This window comes from Pongo abelii, chromosome 6, assembly GCF_028885655.2.
Source record: "Pongo abelii isolate AG06213 chromosome 6, NHGRI_mPonAbe1-v2.0_pri, whole genome shotgun sequence".
Lineage (NCBI taxonomy): Eukaryota > Metazoa > Chordata > Mammalia > Primates > Hominidae > Pongo > Pongo abelii.
In genome coordinates this window covers 83641524-83664885 of record NC_071991.2, presented here as the reverse complement: position 1 = coordinate 83664885, position 23362 = coordinate 83641524, and the positions used below count along the sequence as shown (strand labels likewise).

At 38.2% G+C, this 23362-nt stretch overlaps 1 protein-coding gene across 6 annotated transcripts in view; it reads right to left on the bottom strand.

Annotated features, from left to right (window-relative positions):
• CDK6 (cyclin dependent kinase 6) overlaps positions 1 to 23362 on the bottom strand; it is a 236180-nt gene that overhangs the window by 102811 nt on the left and 110007 nt on the right. For all 6 annotated transcript variants that reach the window (XR_008527105.2, XM_002818213.4, XM_063726082.1 and 3 more), the window contains one exon: positions 20747 to 20914. Coding sequence is in view for 5 of the 6 variants with exons in the window: in XM_002818213.4 (XP_002818259.1) it covers positions 20747 to 20914 (168 nt within the window). In the remaining variant the exon portion in view is untranslated. The remainder of the gene's footprint in view (positions 1 to 20746; positions 20915 to 23362) is intronic.

Sequence of the window (23362 nt, the reverse complement as noted above, 5' to 3'; positions counted from 1 at the left end):
ATGTTCCCTTCAACAGAGGATCAGTTTTAGGTGTTTCTTGAAAAAGCAAAGACTTGGTTTTAGAGAAAGATTTTAAAAATCTAATCTAACATTCTTTGCCATCGAACTGGTGAGTTTTGTCCATTTACATTTACTGTGATTAAGAATCTATTTGGACATTTTTACCAATCTATGTACTCGACATTCTTTCTTGCATCTCAGGCATTCCTTTTGAGATTATTTTCTTTCTTTTTGAAGTACATCCTTTAGAAAATTCTTGGTAGTGGTAAACTCTCTTGGTTTTTGCTTCTATGAAAATTTCTTTACCTCATTAGTACACTGTGTACTTAGAATTCCATATATACACAAAATAGTAACAAAATATCCAGAATATCCAAAGTATTTTTACTACGATGTGCTTCAGGCACCAAGAGAGGAAGCATATAACAAGTAGTTGTTCACCAAGCAACCAACCTTCTCCTACGTTTTGGGTCCACGCTAAGGCATGCGTAGCAAACACAAATCATTGTTCCTGGTCTCAAAGAGCTTTGAGAAGCATTAAAAAAACTTGGAAATCACATGAAACCTAAGTAGAGAGTGAAGGTTTCATGTAAAGGATGAACTGGGTGGCTTAAGAAGTGCTGTGGGCATTCAGAGCAGGAAGCATCCAAAGAAAGGTGGATCCCAGTCAGGTCATGTTGCAGAAGCTCCTGAATTACGTCTCTACACAACACTACTTATGTGGCCAAACCACACCTTTACCTTGAATCTGAAAAAAGCCGGGGTACGTTTTCTTTGGAGATGGTACTGTGGCTTAACTGAATCCTGAATTGGGCACTAGACAGAAAAGAGCAATATTAAGACAAATGTTCTTAAAGACTAAATTAGAGAATAAGCAATTGTATGAAATGCTAAATACAAAATTCCAGAATTGCAGGTTGAATGTGCTACTCAGTTATTAGTCTAGGTACCAACTCCTTTTCTGAATGGGGGGCATTCCTGCATGGCTTTGTAAAACAAAACAAGACAGTGCAGGTTATACAAGGGCTGGGCTGAAAGCCTCAGGAATTTCTTTTAACTTTTTTGAAAGGTTAATAGCTGAAAGAGTTCTTATATGACACATCTTAAGTAGACTATGTGAAAGAAGTGTATGTTATCTGTGACATTAATTCCTAATCCATAGTACAATGAGTCACTTATTCACTGGAGAATAACCTAACCTATTTGGGAAATGAACCTTTCTGAATATTAACTACCACCTATTCCCAAGAGAAAGTGATCAGTGGAATACAAAATGGCTCAGTACAGAAATAACATTAAAATGCTCATTTTGGCCAGAGTAGTGGCTCACACCTGTAATCCCAGAACTTTGGGAGGCCAAAGTGGGAGGATGGCCTTGAGCCCAGGAGGCTGAGACTGCACAGTGAGCTGTGTTTGTACCACTGCATTCCAGCTTGGACAAAACAGTGAGACCCTGTCTTTTTAAAAAAGCTAATTTTGACTACAGTAGGGAAAGAAATTTACTTTCATAATTAATGAGCTGTTACTTTCCAGTCATCTACCTTCCACTCTATAGAGATTAAATACACAAAATGTCCTTCATGAAAAACAATTTTCTTGTCTTTGTAGAATTTGTCCTGTGGGTGGTAAAGAAGAAAAGCACAACCATGAAGGTCTGTGCTCCAGGGCCACAACTCAATTTTTCTGTGCCATCCTCAACTACTTGCCTACTGGTTGAAAGTAAGCAAGGAACAAAGACTGAAGAAACAGCACTGGATTTCTGGGACTCTGAGATCTCACACTGAGATATGGTGCCTGAAAGCAAAGCAATTAATACTGCCTATACAGTCCATTCACAATAACACACTGATTCATTCTTAGACTCTCAGTGAAAATTCTGCAACTGTCTGGATTTGTGCATTCAATTTCCTGTATTCGAAGAATAGATACGTGTGTAGCCTTGGAAAAAATATATTTTATTTTTCCCCAGATTTCAACATTGTTTAAATAACTGATAATGGAAAGATTTCTTCAACATACTCATTTCAGGAATACCAGAAACACTCTCTCTTTTGAGAAATAATAATGAAAAAAGAGAGAATGGTCTCCCTAAGATGTTAGTAATCTAAACTTTAGTAAAAGTGATTTCTAAGTAACTGATACAGTAATAAAATGGTTTCATTTGTTTATATTCATTTCTTTACCTGTCTTCATATTCAGGTTCAAAGATGAGTATTACTATTACATAATTTAATTATAGGACTTCACTTTTTCACGTATTAACACATTTAATTCCCACAACAATCCTATTAAGATAGGTACTGTCATTTTCTCTATTTTAGCAGAGAAGAAACCCAGGATACAGAGAGGCTAAAGAATTTATTTAAGGTCACACATCTTGTTAAGTTGCAAAATAACTTTGTACAAAAGATCTGGTTCCAGAATATGTCCCTTTAACCATGTACTGTGGTATTATACTGTGTATAATAGCTGTTATACTGCTTTTTGAAGGAAGCAATGTTTTTCAAAAAAATTATCTCTTTGCCTATATTTGAAAATGGTAGGAGAGAAAAAGTAATATTCCAGGAACACTTGAATCAATTCAAGACGTCAAAAACAATGTTGCCAAGAAGGAAGTGAGAAACAAGGGAAGAAATTCTAAAACAAGATCAATGGAGTCACTGTTTAAAGAAAAGAAAGGACTTATTCTCTTGGAAGGGTGTGAACTATTTATTCACAAATACCTGATGAGATATAGAAAACGTGCGTGCATGCGCACACACACACACTCACAGTCTCTTTCTCTCTCACAAGATAAATAAGTGTAGTATTAGAAAGAATGCTAGGTATATAATGTTTTAAATTCTGCTGTCTTCCCAGACTCTTCCAACTTAACAATCTCTGGCCTCAAGAACATGACACTATTCTCTTAAGAGAAAAAGCCATTATCAAGTGTATGATATTATGAGCAGCAGAAGAGCAGATGGAGGAAGACACACAGTGGTGATGATGAAATTTTTAGGCATATTTAGTTGTTTAAAAAATCCTCAAACTGAACAGACTCTTACTGGATTATATCCAATATCTAATTTCTAAACTTGTTATTCTTTAGGAATAGTGAGTGAAGACAGGTGAATGAAGGTAATTAGCCCCAAGGAGAGAAAAATCTAAAAACGGCTGAAAAAAAATTTGACGCTTTTCTTTACTAATTCACAGCTTTCTTTGAAACCCCAGTTTGATTATCTGACTTTTGAAATTGAGAAACTAATCTGTGTTACCATTTTTGAGAAATGAATGGATGAGGTGAACCAAGAATGGAGAATGGAGATAAACCAAGACCACACAAATTTGACTATAATGAGTATATATTACTTTTATAATAGACATAAACAGCTTCAAAGTGCATCATCATTACCAATTGCTATTTGGTGAGCATAATCTATGTGATGCCCGTTTCTTCCCTCAAGGTGCTTGTTGTCTAAGGAAAAGAGTAAATTATGGTATTTTGTGGCTGTTTACATTACATAACCCTCATTAGGGTTTAGTCATATAATGACCACAAGTGAGGTATACAATTTTCCAACTTTAGCAAAATCTGAATTATGTGGAGGAAAAAGGAGAAACAGAAAGATAGGTGGCTAATTAATTAGAACATAACCATGTCACTGGCACTTTAGGCCCAATAAAGTAAAACATCTATCATTTAAGTCCTGATAAAAAGAAATATATTTTTTAAAAGGCTCTGTCTGTAAAAGAAAACAAAAAGTCATTTTATGATAGATTCATCTGAATTACAATTGGGATAAACATTAAACCACTAGAAAATTTCTGATTTATACAACTACTAGTGAGATGTCGTATAGAGATTCTTCATTATACAATTTGTTCCGTTTTGAATGAAAATGTTAATCATACCAGGAGAAATTACTATACATATTTAATACCACTGCCAGTAAAAATAGTAGTGATTACATCAGTAGTGGCTACTATGTTCTGAGCATGTGTCAGGACACATCCACAACAGTACAGTATGAAGGCAATTATGACCAGAGATACTTATTTGATTTAAATAAATATATTTTTACTTCTTATTTATCTCATAAAGTAAATTTCATATCAGATTTTGACATGAACATGTTTTCCCCGGATCTACATTTAACAGCCTCCAGTTTCTGTCCCATCTCATTCTTGCTCTCACGTAGTCCCTCGTCACATATCTTTCTTAAAACAGCCTCCACGCTGGTTTCCCTGCCATCAATTTCTTAATTCACACCAAATCCTCCCTACCAATCCATTCATCACATTGTAGTAGACTGTTTTCTTTAGGGTAAAAAAGGTTTTAAAGCATCCTGCTCAACAACCCACATACTTCTTGCTGCTTTGCCGTTGTGTGTGTAAACATGAGCTGATGTTTCTCAACCCCATACCTAGAACACACCTTTCCCTGTGCTTTGCCAGGCAAACTCCTCCTCACTTGTAAGCCTGCCTCAAAAACTAGCTCCCCTGAGAAGCCTTCCCTGACTCTCCTAGATCTAACAATGTTTGTCTCCTAGATTCACCAGGGTTTATCCGACTAGGTAAGAGTTGTAGAGGCAACTTCAGATTTACATATACATATATGTAACTAAAAGAACATACACATATATACATATATGTATTTTATTTATGCATCCAAATACTGAACATTACTTTTAATTATATGAATATATTAATAATGAACAAACATACTATTTAAGTAATATAAATTACATAAATAATATTAATGAAATTCACATCTTTTTAAAAGTTCTTAGTTTAACATAATTTTTCTTACTGCCTCACTGTTTTTAAAAGCAATCCTTAGCTTCCTGAATTTGCGTGAGAAGAACGTTACCTGCTGATTGCTGGTAGATGGCTCATACTCAAAAAGTGTTTACTGATTGTTATTATTAAGGAATCTAAGGAATCATAGTCCCGGTGGGTGTGGTGAGCAATCATTCTTAGTCTAATCAACATTTCCATGAAACTCTAAAGCTTTCTGCTTTCAAAATACGTGGAGCACGTAAGGAAAAAAGCACTGTGCTTTATAAAACATTTTATTAGGGATTGGTGAATATATCAGTGTGCCTCTGAAGGAAACCAACAGCAGATGTTCCTACCTATACAGCGGCACTGCTGCCTTGGTGGGGGTGTATCTCTAGATTAATGAAGGGCCTGTACATTCGTTGTTCACCCAACAGTCATCCCCTGCTTTCCTAGCTAGCATAACCTGATTTTCTTTTGGGTAGCAATATGCTTATCTACAGACTGATTGGTCGATGGGTAGCTATGGGATTCAATTATGAGTGATGAAACCTAAAGTGGAAGTTTGAAAAGAGCTTTTGGAAAAGATTGTCTTCCCCGATTAAAGAGACAATAAAACCCTTTTTGGCCCCTGCTTCCTTAACTACTGCTTAGAATACTGTTGTATGTGATATAATGCTTTTGAAGTTGTGGCAGCCATCTTGAGGCCCTGAGGGATGACACAATCAACTAACCAAAGAAGAAGGAATGGAATTTTCCCAATATTTGGTTATCGGAACCAAGATGAGACCATCAAGCAACAGCACCAATTGCAGAATTATCTATCTCCAGACTTCTTATATCAGATTTAAACATTATTATTATTCAAGACACTTTGATTGGATATTTTGTACTTGTAACTAAATATATGATGCTATAAATGGGTCCAGAAGAAAATCTGAAGATTCTAGCTTTGGTGATTACCAGTAATGAAGTTAAACAAAGGAGACCAAAGCAGAATTGCCTAGGAAAGGAGAAGCTGATGAGTGATCTTTTTGTTATGATCTGTTTCTATTGCCGTGGAACACCAGATGGAGAGGTGGGGAAAAGTACAGATGAGGGCTGATACTCAGAGGAGACCTGGGCAGACGGATGACTTGGACACTTCTGCACGGAGATGAAAGTTACAGCCATGGACCTGAGTCAGACACAGAAAGGGCTGAAATCAGAACATGCTGGATGCTTTATTAGAGGACAGGAAGAGCAGAAAGCGCCAGCAAAGGCAATGGCCAGAGGCACTCAGAGGAGACAAAGCAGTGAGCTCTCTCACATTCAGTTAAGGAGTGCAGGAGTGGGAGCTGAAACCCTTTTGGAGAACAATTTGGCATTATCAAATTTTTGAATGTGCATTCTTTGTCCTTTGTCCTGGTAGTACCATTTCTTAAATAATTATCCTAAAAAAAATTAGTATTTCAGTGAAAAAACATAAGCCCAAAGATGTTCACTGTAGCCAAAAAATGAGAAACCACCCAAGTGTTCATCCTGGGAGACTGGGTAAAAATATTATGTAAATTTACACAGTGAAAGTAAGGAAAAGAATAACAGGCTAATATATGTTAGATATGGACAAAATGCCTAGGATAAATGGAAACAAGTAAATAAGAAATCCCAAACAAACAGAAAACCTGTATGTATACTATTATAGGCACATCCACCCTCATGCACACCCATACTGAGGGTTGTATACAAGTAGAAAAAGTATAAAAGTTCATTTAACAAACTGTTAATAGTGGCTTTTTTTCTGGAAGGAAGGATCATTGAGGATTTTCCCTTTTCATTTTTTTACCTACCTGGAATGTTCAATTTTTTTTTTTTTTTTTTTAAGATAGAGTGTCTATCTGTCACCCAGGCTGGAGTGCAGTGGCGTGATCTCTCAGCTCACTGCAACCTCTACCTCCTGGGCTCAAGCAATCTTCCCACCTCAGCCTCCCAAGTAGCTGGGACTACAGGCACATGCCACCATGCCTGGCTAATTTTTTTATTTTTTGTAGAGACAAGGTTTTATCATGTTGCCCAGGTTGGTCTCAAACTCCTGGGTGCAAGCAATCCGCCCGCCTCAGCCTCTCAAAGTGGTGGAATTACATGAGTTAACCACCACACTGGTGGAATGTTCAAATTTTAAAATAATTTTAGCAATGAACAAAGAATGCAGATAAAAAAACTGAAGAAAGAACTGTGACACTTTGGGAGGCCGAGGAGGGCAGATCACGAGGTCAGGAGATCGAGACCATCTTGGCTAAGATGGTGAAACCCCGTCTCTACTAAAAATACAAAAAATTAGCTGGGTGTGGTGGCGGGCGCCTGTAGTCCCAGCTACTGGGGAGGCTGACGCAGGAGAATGGCGTGAACCTGGGAGGCAGAGCTTTCAGTGAGCCAAGATAGCACCACTGCAGTCCGGCCTGGGCAAAAGAGCAAGACTCCATCTCAAAAAAGAACCGTGAGAGTTTAAGGGAGTGGGGACTCGCATATACAAATGCTACAAAGGGAATGTGGAAGAACCTGCAAAAAATGTCACTGGATTTGGTTAACTCTATCTTATAAATGGGGCCATTTCTGTCTAAAAAATTGTCTCCTGAGACCAAATTTCTAAAAACAAAATTACCGAGTAAATGCATGTGAATTAAAAATAAAGCAATTGATGAATATCTTATTTTTCTAAAATATTATGGGACTAACAATACTTGAGAACTATAATCAACTATTGAAAAAATTTGATGCCTTTAAAAACAGGAGTACAAAAATTACAAATGATAAAGAAGCTGATGGAAAATACAAATTGTACTGTGCATATAGTAGCAGCAACATGACCTTTAAATGCAGTTTTTCAGCCCCGCATCCTAAAACCAAGAAGTCCTTATAGAAATAAAGATAGAACAATAAATACAAAGAAAATATAAAGACAAGATTTTATTTCAATTTGTGTAAAATTGCTGAGGTCACTCTTGAAAGCTTTTCTTACTTTAAATGGACTATTCAATCTTGTCAAAATCTTAAATATTGTGCTACATTTTTAACATCTACTTGCCAGTAAAATGTATGACAGTGGACAGTTTGGGTATAAGAACATGTGAGTTTCTCTTTTCTCTAGACATTAATCCTATTTATTTATTTATTTGAGACAGAGTCTCACTCTGTAGCCCAGGCTGGAGTGCAGCGGTGTGATCTTGGCTCACTGCAACCTCCGCCTCCTGGGTTCAAGCGATTCTCCTGCCTCAGCCTCCCTGCCCCAGCCTGTAGCTGGGACTACAGGAATGCGTGACCACGCCTGGCTAATTTTTGTATTTTTTCAGTAGAGACGGGGTTTCACCATATTGGCCAGGCTGCTCTGGAACTCCTGACCTCATGATCTGCCTGCTTCAGCCTCCCAAAGTGCTAGGATTACAGTGTGAGCCACTGCGCCTGGTTGACATGAACATTTTACAATTCACAATGGACAATCTGTGGCTTTTCCTAATACAATATTTTTGAATGTATATCAAGTAAAAACTACAGTGGCCAGACAGTGTAAGTAGTTTTACATAATATACATAAACGTGTAAAGTCTTTTAAAATGCATCTTAATCTAGTAAATCATATTTTAAATGCACAGGCAGCTTTTGAAAAACTTTGCCAAAGCTCATACACAAATTACTTGATTTTACATATTTGATTTTTTAAAACATTTATGCAGTTTTATTAAAGCTATATTGGTTTTTTGAACCCAAGATTTGGTTTCTATTACAACTCCATTAAAAATGTTCCCTGACTTAAATTAATATTGATAAATTGGTCATTTAATATTAAAAGTGGTTATGATTAGAACGAGTATCACTGATTAAGCTTCCATTTACTCTTTTTCTCTGTATTGAAAGCTGAAGAAATATAACTTTAAATACCAAGTCAATTTGTTTTAAGTCCTCAAAATTTAAAAAAAGTAAAAAAAAAAAAAAAAAAAAGAACTAGTATCACTGAGATCTTGTGCACTCTTGACAACATCCAACCAGCTGACTAGTCATGCATTTGTGTAAAATGCAGTAACTTTGGTTTTCCAGAATATCTTCTAAATATAAACACAAGATTTTAGCAATGAAAGTGACTAACAAAATAAGTTTAATTCTTGGTGTTTAAATTTCAAGATGGATGCAGATACAAGCCACAATGGCACCTTTCAGGGAAGTCAATATTTAAAGAACAGCATCTCTTCCCAACCTCAGTCCTCCTCTACCTTCTCTACTCAGAAACCTTCTATTTTACCACCCACATATACTCTATAAACACTCACTGAGCAGCTACCATGTGCCTGTGTGTTGTTACCTAAAGTGCTGAAATGGCTATTTTGCAATGTTAATCTTTTAAAAATAGAAGACAGAAGTCAAACAAATGTGGATACTACCATATAAGAACTACTATATTACAGGCAAATCAAAAGTGCATGGGAGGGTAGGTACTTAACTTTATCCTGGGGAGTTGGGCAGACTTCAGAGGTGGCATCTGAGTCTTGAAGAATGAGTAGATTGTTAGGCTGGGAATGGGAAAGGCAATCTAAGCAGAGAGAATGTTTAATGACATGGAAGCATAAAATCTAATGGCATGATTTTTCAAGAAGGAGCAAAAAGGTCTGGATGGCAAGATCATAGGGTGTGTGGAGATGGGTTTGGTGTGGGTGGGAAAGCAAGAATGGAGAGAAAGGTTAGGAACAGTTGACTGCTGCATTCCGGAGCTCAGAGTATACAGACTTGAGTGTGTGGGCAATGGGGAGTCACTGGGAATTTTTACTCCTTCACCTCCCCAAGCGGGCTTGTTTCCCACAGTGGTCCATGTTGTATCGCTGTTCCCACAGCTCCCTTCTACATGCCAGTCTTGTCTTTCCAGGAAAAAGAAAATCTCCTTTTCTGACTAACTGTAGTCTTGATCTTTCATCCATTCTGCAAAAATGGGATTTTATAGACAGGTAAGGACATTCTCATGAATATATGTGAAGACCATCATTTTAGGAATTTATTTCACATTCTTGATAGTAACTTTTAAATGCTTTACTTTATAAAAGTTCTACAGTTTTTTTTTCTTTTTCTAATCTGCTTTTTCTAAACTAGTAAAAGCTAGTTTTCTGGAACTAGGTTACAGAGAGACTTTGGCCCATTTAACAAGGTCAGACTGTTTATTCTTGACAGAATTCTTTCCCACTGTAAAAAGGTACTTTTAAATGCCACATTCCAAAACCAGTGCCAGTAAGCCACTGAAGCATATTTTCCCACAAGAACTGATACCATGTGCAGTCCCTACCTCACTGAAATCATCCAGCGTTACATAAGGTGCAGAGAGTATTTAACGTCACCATGAAATCTATCAACTGAAATATGCCAGCCATGTATTTATAAAACACTTCCATACATTTCAAAGCATTGGTAACATTTAAAAAAGTAATTATTAAAAATAGAAATGGGAAAAAAGAAAGGGAAGGAGAGCGCTAGAAATTTTTTAAAAAGAATTTAAGACAGAAGAGGAAAATAAATCTTGTAACTTAATATCAGTATCCAAACCTGAAGTAGTAGAGCTTTTTCTCCCTTATTTTGGGGTTTTTATGGTTGAACTGTTAAATTTACAGCCCCATTTTTAGATTCTGCCAGCCTTCAAAATAAATATATGAGCAGCGCTAAAGTAAATTCTCCTACGCTTTCCCCTTTTCTCTTTGGGATGTTTCCCTGAGATTTGAAGGTACATTATTCCTCCACAGCCAACAGTAAAGTTCAACATTCAGATTTATGAAGGATTTAAAAATCATCAGTATCCTTGTAGATAGATGCTGGGTGCAACAATGTCACTCACCCTGGGTTTCAATTCCTACAAAGGAGGAAAGCAGAAAGCAGGAGCAATAAGAGGAATGGTTCAGCAGCCAAAGACTATCATTTAGAAATGCATTGGGAAGATTAGCAATAAAGTCAATAAATGCATCAGAAAATCCGGCACTACAAAGTAATCATATAAAAGTCTGAGCTCAACTTTTGGAGAGACCTATACAGATAACAGGAACATAAATGTAATCTTCTCAAGGACCCAAATGGACTAGATAAAATGACTAAGGGAAACTACAATGCAGACATTTTCAATCCCTTCTTGGGACACTATGGTTTCTTCAAAGATCCCAAGGGATCTTAGTTTTAAAATAAAAGCATAACATACAGAACATCTAAGTGCACAAGTCAGGAGATCTGGCAAGGTTTGTGATCTCGAATAAAGAGGGATGAAGCACAATAATTATCTGAAGGTTATGAATGGCTGCCCAGACACACATTCAAAGTGTAAATGTTACTCCCTCAGAGCTCAAGTTATTATCAAGGAGTGACGCAGGCAATTGGGAAGATTAGCTGAAAGTTGTGTCTAAAACAAATTAAAAAAATTTTTTTTGGATGCTTATAATTGATGATGCAATGACACAAGCAGCAACATGGAGAATGCAGAGTAGAAAATCAATTCATTGATTCATTTGTAAAAGCAGGGAGTTGTGAAAGCAATTAAGTTCAAAGAATAGTGAAAAACTGATAAAGAATATGTGCTTATGCTATGTGCTTACCACTTTGGGTAGAAGTGCTGGAAGGACAGAAAGGTAGGTTGGAGATGAACTGCAAAAAACTGTGTATGCCATGCTGTAGAGTTTCAATTCATTCTCTAGGCACTGGAGAATCGTAAGGATTCATTCATTCATTCACCATGTACTCAAGTGCCCACCTCATGCAAAGAAGGCACCGTGGGAAATGCTAAAATACATAATATATTATTTGGACTGAGTGAATAAAAATGGATATGGCCAATGTTATAGAATTTGAGAAATATTATCTTGACTCAGAAACTTACACTATGATATTATCAAAGCCTAAGCAAAATAAAGATATTGTCACCTCTCCTTTCCTTACAAGGAAGCAGTGACAGCTCTAAAATACAAGCAGCTCACATGTCCAAAGAATTAAAGAGGACACAAAAATCCAAGTTATTGAAATGTTGCTTTATATTCAATTCCAAGGACCATGTCTCATACTCCTTTGAGTATGAATATAACACTTGCGTTGAGTTAAGCAAATTTAGGGGAGATGGAATTATCTCATTAAATAGAACTCTTCAGATAAGCCCCTAAACTAGCACAGAGGCATATTCCCAAAAATGTTAAATGTAGGAGGCAAAATGTTTTTTCATCTTCTGGATCCCTGAGAAGCCCTTTACTTGCAAAAGCTTTCTGAAGCATATGGTCTCATTAATCTTAAGACAATGCTTAGTCTTTGTATCCAATTTGGCCTCAGGCTTTTGAGATTTTGAATGGCATCATATAGGGTGTCCATATGAAAAACAGGCCCAGGCATGGTAGCTCATGTCTGTAATCTCAGCACTTTGGGAGGCTGAGACAAGAGGATTGCTTGAGGAGTTTGAGATCAGCCTGGGCAACATAATGAGACCCCCATCTCTAAAAAAAAAAAAGAACGTAGCTGGGCATGGTGGTGTGAACTTGTAGTCCTACTACTTGGGAGGCTGAGGCAGGAGGATGACTTGAGCCCAAGAGTTGGAGGCTGCAGTAAGCTACAACTGTGCCATTGCACTCTAGCCTGGACAACACAGCAAGACCTGGTCAAGGAAAGGAAAGGGGAAAGTAAAGCAAAAGGGGAAGGAGAAGGGGAAAGGAAAGGAAAAAGGAAGGAAGGGAGGGAGGGAGGGAAGGAAGGAAGGGAAAGGAAAGAAGAAAGAAACAAAAAGAAAGAAAGAAAGAAAAGAAAGAAAAGAAAAGAAAGAAAGGAAAGGAAGAAAGAAAAGAAAGAAAGAAAGAAAGACAACCAGACTCTCTCTGTATCATACCCTGGTAGATGCTGGCTGAACAAATGTAGGAAAAAAGCAAGGAACTTCTGGCTCTTTCTCCGAGTAAAACATCCTCCAGGCAGTAGCATTGCAGTTGGGCTGTTTTTGTCCAGAACTAATTCGCAACAGTGACCACTTACGAAGGAGCTAGAATTAGGTGAGTCAAATGAATAACTATCTTTTATAAACAAGGGAATCAGTCATTTGATTCACTTCGCAAATCCACTTGGTGCAATTAGATAGCCACATGCATGCGCACGCACCAACAGCAGCTTTCTGTGCAGTATGGAATACATTCTCTTTCTACATGGCAGAAATTCTCACAGTGGTCATCGATATTTGCCTTCACCGTGGAGGCAGAGCTAACCTATCAGATGGTAACTCAAACGTGTTTTATTACCACTGAGAACGCGCAGTGGAGAATCTGGATGGGTTTTCATGTTTGTTTTGGCTCTGGCATTTTCCATGTACCCAGCCCTGGGAATCCTAAAGAAAACGTGTCCTGTTCCCAGCTCTGTGCACTGCCCCCATTGTGTTCCACTTCCCTCACTGGTGAAAGTGAAAACGAAACCAGCACAAACACTCCATTGTTAGCTATGAAATATGTACTGGCAACTGGATGTTTTAACAAAACAGACCTGGTTGTGTCATGGCAAGATGTTGAGCGGGGAAGGAGTCACAGGAGCCCTTCCTGCTTCAGAGGTGTGTCCTGCACTTTCGCTGAGGTGCCGAGGCGACGGGGCTTTGGGTTTTTTCCATTATACTCATGTAATGTTCTTGGTTTGATTTATTCAGTATGCACTGGCAGCTTTTGGAGGCTTCTGTGGGAGTTACTCGGCTGCCCAAGCCGAGGCACAAACCCTGCCAGGTCTCCATAGTAAATACAACACGCACGAAGAGGAAACAAGCATAAACAATTTATTTTCTCCTGTAAAAGATGACATTGTTCTCCGATCTCTGGTCCTGCTTCACTTTGTCACTTGGTGGTGCCAACTGGGTGCCGTGGAATGAGTTATTCCAAACACACACACACACCCCAAGCACGAATTGCATGACGCGCACATTCACAGGGCCCACATCCAGGCGCGTTCAAGAGGAGGATGCTGGTGACCTCTTTAAGCATCCCACATTTTGACCTGGGTAAGGAGGGAGGGCTTCCCTGGCCCTTAGCCTAGGCAGGTTCTTGAGCCTTATCATATGGCCTCATAAAACCATATCCCTTTCCTTTATTGCATTTATCTCTGTTTCTAACTAGACATTTCTTTGTGTGACTATCTGATTCAGATCTATCTCTCCATCTTGCTTGTAAGCTCTCCGACCTTGTCCATTTTCATTCACCATCATCTCTCAGCTTCACTGACAGTGTCTGCACATAGAAAGTGATCAGTAATTATTTGTTGACTGAAAGCCACAACTCCATTTCATTGATTTTCTCCCCTAGGCTTATCAATAAGTTTCTGAATCCACGAGGTTCCGTTAGTGTTACTAAATGCTATCAACACTGAGGTCAGAGTAAGGAAGGAATATCATCAGAGGCATAAGAAGGGGATGTAAGTAATTTTTTTTTCTTCAACTTTAAGTTCCAGGGTACATGTGCAGGATGTACAGGTTTGTTACAAAGGTAAAAGTGTGCCATGGTGGTCAGCTACACAGATCATCCCATCACCTGGTTATCAAGTCCAGTATTCATTAGCTATTCTTCCTGATGCTTTCCCTGGCAATTTTTGTAATAGTTGTGGTATTAAATAAGTTAATGATCTCAAATAAAGAAAAATTGGGAATCTTATCAGTTACAGATTTAAAAAAAATTTCCAAAATTAAGTTTTGTACTTTGTACAGCTGTCGAATAAAAGTCTTCTCATGTTTAACATTTACTTGTTGTCTTTTTGTAATTTCTATGGAATAAAGGGTGTTTTCAGAACATGTATATCTTTTATTAGTGAAGGTAATATGGAAAAAAAAGATTCTTGGAGAAAGAATATAATTCACTTAGTGAGAATTTTATTAAGTCACCAAAAAGATGGGGACATACTCCCACTCTTCCATTATGGTACAAAGAGGAATTTTTCTCTAAACTGTACGGGTGTGTTTGGCACAGGCATTTGAAGGAAAAATGCTAACTTTACGAATAGCATTAAATGATTGTATAAAGGCCCCCAAAATACAATGACAGGCCACTCTAAGACTGTTCAGTGCAAAGAAGAAATTGATTGAAGGCAGGTCAATTTTGGACTTCATCTCAGGAGGTGAAGATACTGCGGTACCAAAAAGAATGACCTCATTTTAGGGTACACTTCTCTCTACCCATGGATGGCTTTATGATAGCTGTCCTGGGGAGTGGCTGGCTCTAACTGCCTGGGTGTTGGCAATCACCTGTGGTATAAAAACATCAATACTGGCATCGCCTTGGGTGGTCCTTACAGTATTCCCACGTACAGTGAGAGCAGCAGAATGAATGTGCTGTTGCAATTATGGACTTGGGTGATTTTAAGGGAGAGGACACAGATAAGACTGAATCAGGAGAATGCTTCATTTTTCCTAAGCAATGATACTTTTATAAGACATTCAGGTACACAACGTGGCAAAAGTTTTATTGAGGTCTACATAAAAAAAGAAAACCAGGAGGCACCAGTTCATGACCCAGTGTTTCTCACTGTGTCAAAATGTGGCATGAGCTAGTTGTCTGTTTTTGGTTTTATTATTTTAACAAGACTTAAAATATATTTTTAAAAAATGGACTCCTAAACATTTGTGGAACCTCTAAATACCCTTTGTAGAATCTGAGAGTTCCACAGAACACAGTTTGATACCCTCTCGGGTACTGAATTTTTGGTATGGAGAAAAGAGGAGTGAGGATAGTGGGCCAGAGCCAGAATATAAACATTAGAATTCTCCAAGCCATTTACAATCTATTTGGTAAATTCAGACTTAAGCTGGTCACACTGTCTGTTTGAATGGCAGTTTCCCCACTTTTCAACATGAAATGGTTGATAAAGAGTTCCAAGAACACCAAATCCAATGGCAACAATATCACCCTCCAAGCTGTATGATTAGGTTTAGAAAAAAAATTAAAGATTTTGCATCATAAATGGGAAGACAAGACTGCTCCCTTCCTGAGCTTGCTGGTCACAGTGCTTCATGACTGTCAGAGCCCTCACCAGGGCTGCTGGTGATGTTCCTGGCTCTGCTCTAAGACATGTGAGACCCGGGTGCACAGTGAGGTAGGACTGAAATTGCTGGCTGAGCGGCTGGTCTCTATTTCCCTTATCTTCACAAAAATAAGTTGCACCATGCACTACATTTCACATGAGAAGGACTTAGAAATGTTGACTTCAGAGTGACTCTACATATAATTTCAGCTAGTCACAACAGTCATTGTACCGAATATGTGTATATTCTTGAAACACTTTTGCCACAGACATTACATAACTTCACGTCATGATTTTTACCTATCAGCTATGTACAACGGAAAGAACTTCCCTGTAACCTGTTCTTGTTGGTTTTCCAATGAGAACAAATGTAATAGTTCAATAGAGGTCAGAGAAGTTAATTTTTCATGGTTTCAGAGAAACTTTTCTGATAAAAATAACCCATGCCAGGTGTTAAGTATAACAGGCCCCACTTCTCTTCACATTTCCAACTCCTTCTTTGAACCACAAGGGGCCTCATACACATGCTTATGGACACTCCAGTCTGCAAGTCCAAGCTCTGCCCATATGCTGCAAACAGCTGCCCCTAGGCTTAGGAGTGAACACACAAGTGGCAAAATCCCTATTAGGAGGAAGGATGAGCCCATGCCATTCCCATTTAGTCAGGGAACTGCAATGTCCTGTGTGCGGTATGGAGTGGGGGTGGAGGTCTCAAGGGACATGCTTCCTTGGCACCCTGAGTTGTGTGCTCCATGAAGGGAGACAAGGCTGGAGTAGGGCCAGTGTAGGCTTCTCTAAAGCGTGAGATCCAGGTCAGGGGCCTCTCTTGCCTAGGACCAAGGCAAACACTGTTACCATCCACATCTTAATTCTACCACCTTTAAAGAAAAAGGTATAATACTCTGTATGGGTACATGTGCATACAAGACACTATATTGAGCAGCAAGAACCCAATACCCCATAAAGACACCTGAATGTCATGTTGGAGGCAGCCTGGCACAGTTAGGCAAAGGACATTTAACTCTTTGATTAGTCCTCAATTTATCAGATGAGGACAAGATAAGTCATTTGGCTCAATGTTGCATACCACCTACAACTATGGTCCAGGCTACTGTCCTAAATTAATTTCTACCAAAGGTCAACATATGAAGTATATTCTACTTATGAAACTCGTGTTTCTTAACAAGAAACTTGTTTTCACTAGAAAAATTAAATAATAAAGATCACAATATAAGGGTTATACCTTAAGATGCCTGGAAAGCTTACCTGTCTAGAAAAACTAATTTCTCAATTAATCCAAAGATGCCTTGTCTTGAATACTGGCATAGAGCATACTGGCTCAGAAATTAAGGAGAAGTAGTACTTCAGGATCTGTCAGGTGAACATGAACTTAAAATGAAAATAAATATTGTTAACTGCTCCCTCAAAGTTCTATATGTAAGAACATTTTGAAGTTTTCAGAAAGAAGCTAATAATACAAGCTTTTATAATTGTTCAAATAGAAATATCATTTATTATGTAAATATATATATATTAACATAGATAGTAAAAGTTGTCTAGTAATTCACCCATTCTTTCATTTAGAGGATGTTAATTATCTTAGAAGAATACGACTCCTCTTCTAAAACTTGCTTTAATAACAAAACACAAGGGGCTAAAGAAAGTCTTCAAATAAGTAGAATTACAATAATGCTACATTCCTCTATCTCTACAGCTTTCTGTTCAGGACAGGAAGTTCAATTCATACACGTAATTTGTTCATGAGGCAGTAGAAAGGATTATGATAAAAACAACACACAGACTGTGAACTTGGGTTTGCGTCAACTTTTCACCCCTAACTTGAGATTCAGCTACAGCATGTATTAATAGCTTTCACGATTTTGAACACAGATATGTGCTGCCAATAAATCAATCAGGACTAGGGTGCAAAATGGACTCAGCCATTTTAAGGTATATGGAGTAAGTCCTTCAGCTTAATATTACCAGGTAACTATGAGGAATATTGACACACATCAAATGAGACCATTAAATGTATAACATAGCTCCTTCTCTATTCTTGTTATGACTCAACTGCTTATATCTGCAAGTCAGCATTTGTCGATTTATTCACTGAAAAAGATTTCGAGTGCCTATCAAAATAAACAAGGCACTGTGTGTTAGGGCTGAATAAGATGAGCATCTGCCTTCGAGGAACTTATGGCCTGAAAAATAAAATTCCCAAATAACTAAAAACAAGACAGAAAACAGTATTATAGGCCGGGCATGGTGGCTCATGCCTGTAATCCCAGCACTTCGGGAGGCTGAGGCGGATGGATTACTTGAAGTCAGGAGTTCGAAACCAGCCTGGCCAACATGGCAAAACCCTGCCTCTACTAAAAATACAAAAATTAGCCTGGGGTGGCCTGTAATCCCAGCTACTTGGGAGGCTGAGACACGAGAATCGCTTGAACCCGGCGGGCAGAGGTTGCAGTGAGCCGAGATAGGGCCACTGCACTCCAGCCTGGGCAACAGAGTGAAACTCTGTCTCAAAAACAAAAACAAACAAAAAAACCCAAAATATTACTCTGGAAACAGAGAGGAAAAAGAAATTAATTTCTGAAAGAGATACTAGAAAGGGTACCCCTGGAGTCACGCTTTGCAAGATAAGTTAAAATACTAGCATTTCTCATAGTTTTAAGATGTCAGTTTCGAATCAGTTAACTTGTAATTCCTTTAACATTCCACAAATTAAGTTGATTCTCAGTTCCTGTATGACATAACCCACTAAAAAATGTGTATTTCCAGGAAGAGGAGTGTAGTCTTTTTCTCTTCAAGAGACACTAAAAATACATACCAGTTCAGTCTAAAAAACTATGATTCCAAGTTTTTATATGTCGCCATGTGTATATAAATCGACGCAGTACTATATTAAATGAGTATTTCCTTTAAACAGAAAAATACAAAAGAGTGAGGTAATTTTAAAATGCAGTACCCTTTATTATTGCCATTAAATTCCAACTGTCACTCTTTCAAATAAAGTCTGAATTTGTTTTAGTGTCCTTCTCAGCTGCTAGCATGTTTTACTTATGTCACTATAGGAAATAAAAAGCATGCAGTATAAACTAGATACTGAAAAACTGTGTATTTATGACTGCCTTTCTCCTTTTCCTCTATGAAATAATTTGTCTACATTTTCCTGTTTGAACATATCAACTTTCAGCAAGAATGGAATGTTAATTGATGTTACACACAAGCTCAAATTTAATAAGCAAAAAAAAAAAAAAAAAAAAGAAAAAAAAATCAAACATAAACCAACTGGGTTTCCTGTTTTTATTTATGGTTATTAGTGCCCATTTGGGGGGATTAAAATAAAAGCGTCCATCTCAGTTACAGCTTATCCTTCCTTCAATTAATGTACCCAAGGAGACAAGTTCCTTCCATCTACTCCCCTGATGACTCTCTGGATCACAAAGCCTATTCAAGCTTCTCCCCAGGGCCCCAAAACAACATGCGCAACAACTTCCTAGGGAAACTCGAAGCCTACCTCACCCTTCCCACTGGGGAAATACACAGACTCAGCCCTTTCTGGTGTGATTATGTAAGAATACAAGGGCTTGCCTGACCCTGCTCAAAGCTGAGGCCTATCTTTGAAACATCAACTTGTGCCATTTCTCCTCTAAAGCAATGGTGTATGCTGGGCAAAGAGGAAATGAGTAGGATTTATCTTCTAACAATGGCAACATTTTCCAAGGAATCCTCTGCACCAAAAGTTCTGATGCCCTAGGAAAAGTCTATAATGTTTGAAAAGTAACTGGTCTTACGTGTCTAGGTGGTAGCACCCCCATTTTGATTGGGGGAAGGGGGTGGGGAACACTTTTATAAATTGGATTTTTTCCTAAGGCAAGTTATCTGTCTCAGAGAATTTCCAACTCCTCTCTTGAATTTCTACTTATCAGCTGTAGTATTACTGAAATTTAGGGAAACAATTTTTTGCTGTGCAGAATGACCAAAGATGCTGCCAATCATTCCTTAACAACAGGGCCATGCTGTCCCTGATGTGAGAACCACTTTGAGGCTAAAGATGGACAATATGGATTCTTTTTCTTTTTAATTTCTTTGAATATACAAAGATATTTTCTTTTTTAAAATTCTTTTTCTTAAGACTTAATTTGCTATATATCATTTATTTAATTTACTGTATGTAAGGCATGAATTTACTGTATGCAAAACAGGTCTTTCAAAGAGAAGGGTATTAATACCTATTTCCAGGCTGCTCTTTTTGTATTTGGGGTGCAGAATTTCACAAAAATCCATCTGAGAAATAATGAACTATATGGAGAAATAGAAGCTAACCAATGTCAATAGCTATTATGGTTTTGCATCTGAATGGCAAAAAGAAACAGGGTATCATAACTGTCATTTTTTGCCAAAACAGGGCCATTGGGGTTCGCTCTTTCTATTCAGGGTTATATGAGCCTTCACCTGGCATGGCGGTGCTCTACGTTCATGCATCATCCAAGTTCACTGTGAATTTGATTTCTTCTTTACAGCTGGCACCATAGCTTCAGATGGGTGCGTTAACACATCTTTGTAGGCACTCTGTTTCTCAAACCATAATGCTGCAGACAGGTCAACGTTGCTCGTGCTCTTTCTTCCCTGACCTTGAGCTGTGTGTTCCCTAGGCATTGTGCATACAGCTCTGAAAACAGTAGTTATGGCAGAAAGCATTTGGAAACTTGTAACTGATTCCTGTCCAGTGGCTAAGATGCAACAGGCTATTTCTGCAATGGATCCTATCCACAACAAGCCCAGGCTGGATGTGACTGTAGCTGTAAGCAGAATGCTTTCTGCCTACCCACTGCCATATAAAAAAGGGCAAAGACATTCTATCCACCAACTAGCCATGGGCAGCAGTAACATTAGAGACATGGAAGGGGGACAGACTGTCATTCAAAAGAGGAAAAATAAGTTTAATAAAAGGACAGCACTCTCTCACTCACCACTGAGGTTAGAGCCATCTGGAAACTATAGATGCGGGCAAGGCCGAAGTCAGCGAGTTTTATTTGTCCGCTGCTGGTCACCAGAATGTTCTGTGGTTTTAGATCGCGATGCACTACTCGGTGTGAATGAAGAAAGTCCAGACCTCGGAGAAGCTGAAACATCATATCCTAATAAAATTAAAAAAAGAAAATCAATAAACACTCAAAACGGAAGTTGAGCATTTGCTATGCTGGACGCCGAATCCTTAGCATTTTGTGGCTGCTTGGCATGCAGCAGGCATTTGATAGGTATTGGCTGAATGAGTGAATTGTCTCCCTTCCTGCCTTTCCACTCCCACACTTTCAAGAACACTGCAAAAAATTTCACTGTCAACCTGTATTTTATTAATGAAAGGACAATTTTAAAATAGTTTTTGATGGAACAGGAAACGTTCTGGAAGGATACCTGCCAAACTGGTTTCAGTGGCTCATGCTGGGGAGAGGAAGGAGGGGGTCGTGAGGGGACACTTTTTGCTTCTCTATTGTTTAATGCATCATTTCAACAATTAAAATCCAGTGAATAATAATATTGTTCTTAATGGTGATTATTATTTTATAGCACCTAGTACCAAACACTCACTATATATCAAGCACTATTCTAAGCGTTGTCCACTTAGTAAATAATTTAATCCACATCACAACATTTAGGTAAATAATATCATTACACCATTTTACAGGTCAAGAAACTGATACACAGGTGTAGGCTACTAATTAGCCCAAAGTCATACTAGCAAGAGAGTGCTGATTAACTGTTTGTTTTTTTTAGACAGGATCTTGCTCTGTTGCCCAGGCTGGAGTGCAGTGCTGTGATCACGACTCCCTGCAGCCTTGACTTCCTTGGCTCAAGAGATCCTCCTGCCTCAGCCTCCCAAGTAGCTGGGACCACAGGTGCACGCCACCATGCTAGGCTAATGTTTTCAGTTTTTGTAGAGACGCAGTTTCACTATGTTGCCCAGGCTGGTCTCAAACTCTTGGGCTCAAGCTATTCTCCTGCCTCAGCCTCCCAAAGTGCTGGGATTACAGGTGTGAGCCACCATGCCCAGTCTTAATCAACTCTTTTAGAATATTAACAGAGTCTTGATTTAAACTAGGGTCTGGAAAATCTCGATTCAAATCTCCAATGTATTCCTTTATCAAATCAATGAACAAATGAATATGTAAAATAAGGCAAGCCATTTAACTTCTCTAAGCCTTAGTTTCCCTGTCTGTAAAATGGGACACTAACAAAGCCCACTTTATCATAGGATCATTGTAAAGCACTTAGCACCATAGTTAATATTCAGTAAATGGCAGCCCTTATTACTGTTATTATTAACCAGTATGGAGGAGGGGATCATTCAGGATATAAACCAATATCAGATCTTTTTCTAATTTTAGGACCGATACAAATATATACAAGATTTAATACTCAGGAAGTGTCTGAAAGTAGGAACTAAGACATTGGCCATGATGTCATAATCCTCTGAAATGTGTGGAAATTAAGAGTGACCTACTCCGCTGACCCAAACATCATAAGAATGGTGTATACAAAGGAGGATGGAGCTGTTTTGTTAATTACAAGGGTTAGAAAAATGACTGGGCACCATCATGGATTTCAGAGCTGGAAGGGGCTGTGAGGATACACTTATCATTGGCCGGACCACTGAATCCTTCCATCGAGAACAGTATATTTGGTTACTGGTTTATGGTTTTGGTTCTTCCTTTAGAGTTCGGAGTTCTGTCTTTATATTTTAGCTTGTTCAAAACCAAAGCCTTAGTTTTTCCTTTTATAAAGTGGAGAAAGTAGCGATTACTTTTCCTACTGTTGAGGGGGCTAAATGAAGTAATGTATGCCAAGTGCTTGTGCAGTTTCTGGCATATGGTAAGCATTTGACAAACAGGCATTATTAGGATGATTATTGCCAAGATAAGTGTCCTGATTTCTGGGGGAGACTGATTCACAAACAACTAAAAGAAAACATGACCACTGCTACAAGGTCGGTGTGAACAAAGCACTTAGAGGGGGTATGCAGTGATCTAGAATCATTTTTGAGATCCCCCTGAGTGAATATTCTGAACTGGCAGGGGTGACCTTCTAAGCTTCCCAAAACCCTGGAGAAGACTGCATTGAGGAGGAAAAGCCCTTCAAGACTTGAGAAACACTGCAGGTCCAATAAGTTGCAATGAATAAACAGGAGTGTGAAAATCTAGCACAAAATGTTCAAGGAACATTTTGGCAAATCAGTCTTTATTGGAAACACATGCACACAACTTGTAAGCACTGAATTTTAAAAAAGCATGACTAACCTAAAGTAATGTCATGTTGGCTCATCATCTTTAGCCTCCATACAGTTAAGTGTCACTCATTTAAAACAGCATAAAGAATAAATCTGTTTGGTTCATGCTGCAGTGTTCAAACAACTTTAGCAGCCAATTAGCAGTATACAAATTTAAAAACATGTACATCGCTTTTATTTGTGTTATAACACATACTATGTTTTTCTTAATTATAAAATTGCTAAGATATATACATGCATGCTTAATGCAGAAATGAATAAAATGTTTTAAGAATCCAGAGAAGAAGAAAAATCACTACAA